This window comes from Tachysurus fulvidraco, chromosome 25 (genome assembly GCF_022655615.1).
Source record: "Tachysurus fulvidraco isolate hzauxx_2018 chromosome 25, HZAU_PFXX_2.0, whole genome shotgun sequence".
Taxonomy (NCBI): Eukaryota; Metazoa; Chordata; class Actinopteri; order Siluriformes; family Bagridae; genus Tachysurus; species Tachysurus fulvidraco.
Window position 1 is genome coordinate 15,907,101 of NC_062542.1, and position 5,916 is coordinate 15,913,016.

General features: G+C 44.3%; 1 protein-coding gene across 10 annotated transcripts in view; it reads right to left on the minus strand.

The window, feature by feature from the left end:
* Nucleotides 1-1,092: 1,092 nt before the first annotated feature.
* Nucleotides 1,093-5,916, minus strand: part of pde7a (phosphodiesterase 7A) — a 30,578-nt gene continuing 25,754 nt past the window's right edge. For all 10 annotated transcript variants that reach the window (XM_047808516.1, XM_027175769.2, XM_047808517.1 and 7 more), the window contains 7 exons: nucleotides 5,612-5,712; nucleotides 5,393-5,524; nucleotides 5,092-5,183; nucleotides 4,873-5,017; nucleotides 4,521-4,617; nucleotides 4,237-4,317; nucleotides 1,093-3,245 (listed from right to left, as the gene is read on the minus strand). In XM_047808516.1, the coding sequence (XP_047664472.1) occupies nucleotides 3,055-3,245; nucleotides 4,237-4,317; nucleotides 4,521-4,617; nucleotides 4,873-5,017; nucleotides 5,092-5,183; nucleotides 5,393-5,524; nucleotides 5,612-5,712 (839 nt within the window). In that variant the 3' untranslated portion in view covers nucleotides 1,093-3,054. The remainder of the gene's footprint in view (nucleotides 3,246-4,236; nucleotides 4,318-4,520; nucleotides 4,618-4,872; nucleotides 5,018-5,091; nucleotides 5,184-5,392; nucleotides 5,525-5,611; nucleotides 5,713-5,916) is intronic.

Below are 5,916 nucleotides of genomic sequence, written 5' to 3' on the forward strand. Positions count from 1 at the left end.
AAAATCATTTCGTACATAGGAGTCATTAAACTATTGGAAAATATTCTGAATCATTTGCATTGAGATTCAGACCCCTTACACTGATGAATTATACTTCTTTACTTTTCTTCTTCTTGGTTTCTTGAGTAATTTCCAGTGGAGAATAAAGTTCACTTATTACAGAATAACACCCTCAATCACTCACTCACTTTCTACCGCTTATCCGAACTTCTCGGGTCACGGGGAGCCTGTGCCTATCTCAGGCATCGAGGCAGGATACACCCTGGACGGAGTGCCAACCCATCACGGCACACACACACACACACACACACACACTCTCATTCACTCACACACTACGGACAATTTTCCAGAGATGCCAATCAACCTACCATGCATGTCTTTGGACCGGGGGAGGAAACCGGAGTACCCGGAGGAAACCCCCGAGGCACGTGGAGAACATGCAAACTCCACACACACAAGGCGGAGGCGGGAATCGAACCCCTAACCCTGGAGGTGTGAGGCGAACGTGCCCCCCAGAATAACACTCACTCTGGGAAAATGAGTTTCCTCAAAAATAAATAAATAACTCCTTAGACCATGACTAAAATATTCTGCATATATCAACTTGGTCCAGCAAGAAGTTTGATGCGCTTTACTCAAAGTTTTCCTGCTCTATCTAAAGACGTGTTACACATAATATAGTAGATACAAGATTTACCAAGATCTGATGAAGAACTGCGATGTTTCTATCTGTTTTAGTGCAGCGTAACGCTAGTTGTGTCACTTTACCAGTAGCGCATAAACATAGCGGTGCCTTCAAGTGCAATCCTTGGGAATGACCTAACTCTTGGAACAGAGGTCATCTAAGCTTACGTGATGCCAAACTTTAAACAAAACAAGTGTAAAAGACCAACATGAACCTGAACTGGATGCTCTGGAAAGTAATTTGGAGTTTTATCTTAATACAAGCGTTTGTTTCATTAAAGTATTGAATTAAACACTATTCTTCTATGCATCTAGCGGCAGGATTCCTTCTCGTATACCTTCATCGGCCCGCGAGGGGTGATCTCTGACAACGGCTACAGAAAAAGAAAACCCGACAGACACGGACGGTGTCATTCTGTACCATGAAACATCATGTCAACGATTTTTATTCGTCAAAAATGCAACTGCAACAAGCATGTATCAAAAAGTCTGTACGACAAAAGCCTTTACAAAATGGCTTGACACTTAAGTCTTCTCCCCAAAATGGCTGTTACAACAAATTGTAAACAGTTTTTTTTTTTTTAATCAACAGTCTTACAGCACTTACAACAAAAATACAAATCAGCTAAAATAAGGAGGGGGAAAAAAGCACCTGCTCTCTTTCTGGAAGAGATGCGCAAAAAAAACCCAAACAAACAAAAAACTGCACCATCTGTACAGAGTAAAAAAACAAAAACAATGGAATGTTCAATGTTAAAAAAAAAAAATAACAAAAAAAAAAAACAACTAAATATTAAATCGATTTATCCGCCATATATTAATATATTTTTTAAAAAATTCTCCAATGACAGAAGGCAAAGAGCTGGACGAGAATCGAACGGACGTGATGACGTGCTTTAATGAAATTCCAAGCTGGTTTGGTCACTTAGCTTTGTGCATAGTTTTAAGGCATCATTTCGAAGCAGTCTTCTGGATGGAGAGCTTGACTGTGGCCGAGACGCTTTCCGAAAGGGAGTCTAGATCTACGTCTGTTGTTACCAGACGACGGGGAGGGGACGGCTACCTATAAAAGGCACCTTTCGCTTCCTCTTTTCTTCCAGCGGAGTGACGAGCAGGTTTGCGAGACCCTGAGCAAGATCCGTAGAGATTCCAGTCAGCTACATTTCCTGTGTGGCACCAGGCTGGATCCAGGGCTCAGGAGGATAGAGTGATGAAGGGGAAAGGGAGGGTTTGAAAGTGATGAGAGAGGTATTATAAGGGCGGGGCAGCAGAGGGAGAAGGGGGTAGTGGGTCAGATGTGATGGAGGAGGAATGGGGGGTTAGAAGGTAGAGTGACAGAAGGAGACAGCAGATGCGGTGTAGGAGAAGGGAGGATGAGTTGTAGGGAAAGAGAGAACGAGTGCGTGTTATGATGAGAAAGGGAGGATAGAGGGAAGGAAAGCCGGTTCCTGGTCCATTCACAGCAGAAACGGCTGCAGGTCTGAATCATGTGGCACCAGAATCTGGAGTGCAGGGCGAAAATTTCACAACGGAGCACAAGATGGCGCTTGTATGGCATCTGGAGTTTCAGACTGACTCAAGTGCAGTCCTTTGTTGTCGTCGTCGTTTTTTTTTTTTCTTTTCTTTGTTCAGAACATCAGCAGTAACACAACAGTTCAAAAACATGTAAAAGTGGTTCTTCACATCTGTGCTTAAAGGCAAAAGGAAAGAAAAAAGTCACAGAACCAACATGATTCATTTATAACAATTTAAACAACAACAAAAAACAAAAAAAAAGACAATCTGTAAACAGTCTTCGTAGAGGCAGCAAATGACTGGGCTCTTCACATTTGTCTTTTTTTTCTCTTTCAGTTTTGTACACAACAAGGAAGATTCGTTTGCAAAATGCACTGACACACACACACACACACACCCGTGCACGCACGCGCACACACACACACACACTGTCTCTTGGCGCAGTCGTTTAAAAACTCATGTGAATACTCTCGGTGTTTGAGCAATTCAATAAGGGGTGGGAAAAAAAATGGCACTTTTGACCCAGCAGAAGGGAACCGTCGCGTTCGGCGTTCCCCAAACCGCAGTCGAGTTCTTTCGGCGATGTTCCCCCGGATGAAAACAAAAAACTAAAAATATACCCAAATAAATCTTAATAAATAAAATGACATTTAAAAAAAGTGTAAGAGTAAGAATGAAAATCGCAGCAGTATCTGAATGAGGTATCCATGTATTGCTTTATGTGAAAGGGAAAAATAAAAAAGTGAAAATTAAATAAATTAAATAAATCAGTGGTTGGATTGAGATGGAAGGTGAGCAAATCAGAAGTGATTGAAAGCTTGAGGACAGGGCAGGGTGAGGCAGGGCGAGGCAGTGTCAGGACTCGACTCTTCCCTGAGGTAAGGCTCTGGAGCCGCCGTCCTGCTCGAACTCGGCCTCCTCCGGCTGCAGGGCCTTCCAGCTGGCTTTGTTCAGGCACAGGTGACCCAGCATGGTCTGAGAGAGACGCGTGTCTGAGAAACGAGCCCACTCTGCGAACAGCGGCTCCACCACGTACGTCATGAAACCTGCAGGATTACAAACACACAGAGAAAGAGAAATCAAGAATCGTGTTGATTCGCTTAATAACTCTAATGTCATTCTAACTATTAGATGTTTTGTTTTTTATCCAGGTAATAACATTCTGTTCTGGCAATTATTTAAGGAAATCTGTGTTTAATGGAGACAGACTCGAGGCACGGCTAATGCATAATCACCTGCTCAGAACCGAATGATACAAAGCACAATGCAATCATTTTCAGGCTTAATATGAATAACTAACATTTCCTAATAAAATCATAAACATTCATTCATTCATTCATTTTCTACCGCTTATCCGAACTTCTCGGGTCACGGGGAGCCTGTGCCTATCTCAGGTGTCATCAGGCATCGAGGCAGGATACACCCTGGACGGTGTGCCAACCCATCACAGGGCACACACACACTCTCATTCACTAACACACTCACACACTACGGACAATTTTCCAGAGATGCCAATCAACCTACCATGCATGTCTTTGGACCAGGGGAGGAAACCGGAGTACCCGGAGGAAACCCCCGAGGCACGGGGAGAACATGCAAACTCCACACACACAAGGCGGAGGCGGGAATCGAACCCTGACCCTGGAGGTGTGAGGCGAACGTGCTAACCACTAAGCCAACGTGCCGTCTTAATGGATAAATGTTCTTCCTGTTTGGTTTTGATTCACTGGACACAACCATTTTTAAGAAAAGAAAATGGGGACTAGATGATAAGCTCGCCGTCCTTCATCGGCGTCCCTGACGTCTCAGCTGGAGGCGGTGATTAATAAGCTGATCGTATTTTATTTTAAATCAGAGAGATAAACCGAGAGCCATCTCTCGATAAAGACGACGACACGTTATCTCCTCGTGTTCTTAAACGCCATCGCAGATGTCTGTGTTTTATCTTGGTCAGGAAAAAAAAACAAAAAACGATGGAGGTCTGACTAGAGTAAAAGAACGCGCATCGTGTCACAGAGTTCCCGCTGACGTTCTTACCGATCTGGACATCCGCTGTAGAGTTCGCGTCGCTGTCGCACAGTGGGCTCACTTCAAGTTTGTGCTTTTTCTCGATGTCTCCTAAACAGAAACCGGAAAGGAGTCACATGATCATTCTCAGGAAAAAAGATCCAGCAGTTGCATCTTGTGTGGAAGACGTGTGTCTGGAATTCTGTGTGGAAGTGTGTGTGGAAGTGTGTGTGGTGGAAGTGTGTGTGGAAGTGTGTGGTGGAAGTGTGTGGTGGAAGTGTTTGGTGGAAGTGTGTGGAAGTGTGTGGTGGTACCTTGGTGGAAGAATTCTTCAGTCACCTTTTCACTCCACTGCTTGCTGAGTTCCCAAGGCCTACATGGGTTACAGATATCTGCACACTTCAGGGCCATCTGCATGCACACACACACACACACACACACACACACATATATACACACAATCAATACGTGTGGTGTGAATTTTATTTCTATAGAAATATATAAGGAGGAAAACACACACACACACACACACATAAATGCACCCCACTTTGCAATCCACTTAATCCCACTCCTATAAACTTAATCTCCAACTTTACATCATGTTCTTACAGCTTATTTTTCTACCTCTTTGTCTATCCCTCTCTTCCTGTTTCACGCCTGGCTCACCTGCAGGATGAAGTGGCGGTGTGAGGCATTTCCCAGACACAGCTCCTCCTGGTCCAGATGCTTCCTAAACCTGGACAGGTATTCGTTCTGCCTGCTGATATCTGTGGCCAGAATCAGAGAGCCCAACTGCCTCTCCATGTTCACACTAAAAGGAGACATAGACACGCTACGTCAGTCTCTGACGGAGTTCAGCAGCGTCACACAAACAGGAAAACTCACCTGTCCTCTGAGGGAAGATGGGAGAAAAGCTTAGTCTCTCGCAGCAAACCCACTGCCGACCTCCAGTGATGGTTCTCCAGAACTGAGGTATTCTACACACACACACACACAGAGTTATGACAGAATAAAAGCTGCCCGTTAGACCGCCATATCTTTGCTCTCAATGGGAAAATGTTTGTGCAATCACACACACACACACACACACACACACACACACACACACACACACACACACACAGAGATATAGATTTAGTTCAATATCTGTCTACTACATGACAGTTGTGTGTTGTGTTGCATTCACCCTGTACAAAGAGGCTAGGTAATGGTTGGTTTTGATGAGAAAAGGTTGATTGACCCCGGGGTGGTCCAGGTCATGAGTGGCTGCTGCCAGAAGGCCCAAGAGGATATCACAGGAAGTGAGGGACTTGGCAAGCTGCAAAAAGGACACACACATTATATAAAATCATTTACAGAGCATACAAGATATTTGAGTTCCTCCGGTTGTCCTGCGCTCGTATACCTTGGGCTCCTTCAGGTAACAGTGCATGGCCTGGGTCACGTCAGCAGCATGGACCGAGTTATGGTACGGGTTGTGATTGTGGTAATCCTCCTGAATCAGTACTGAGAGGAGCAGAAAAACACACGAGCATGAATTCTAATGTTCTTAAGAGCTCACAACTTCTTTTATTTTAACTTCTTGTGGTGTTTGGACGTTATTGGACGTTATTGTGGAGAAACCAGGCAAAGAAGCTAGTGACCTTCACAAAAGACGCGTGTCAGTTATAAACAGAGGACATTGAGGTATGAAAATGTTTTCCTGTAGTC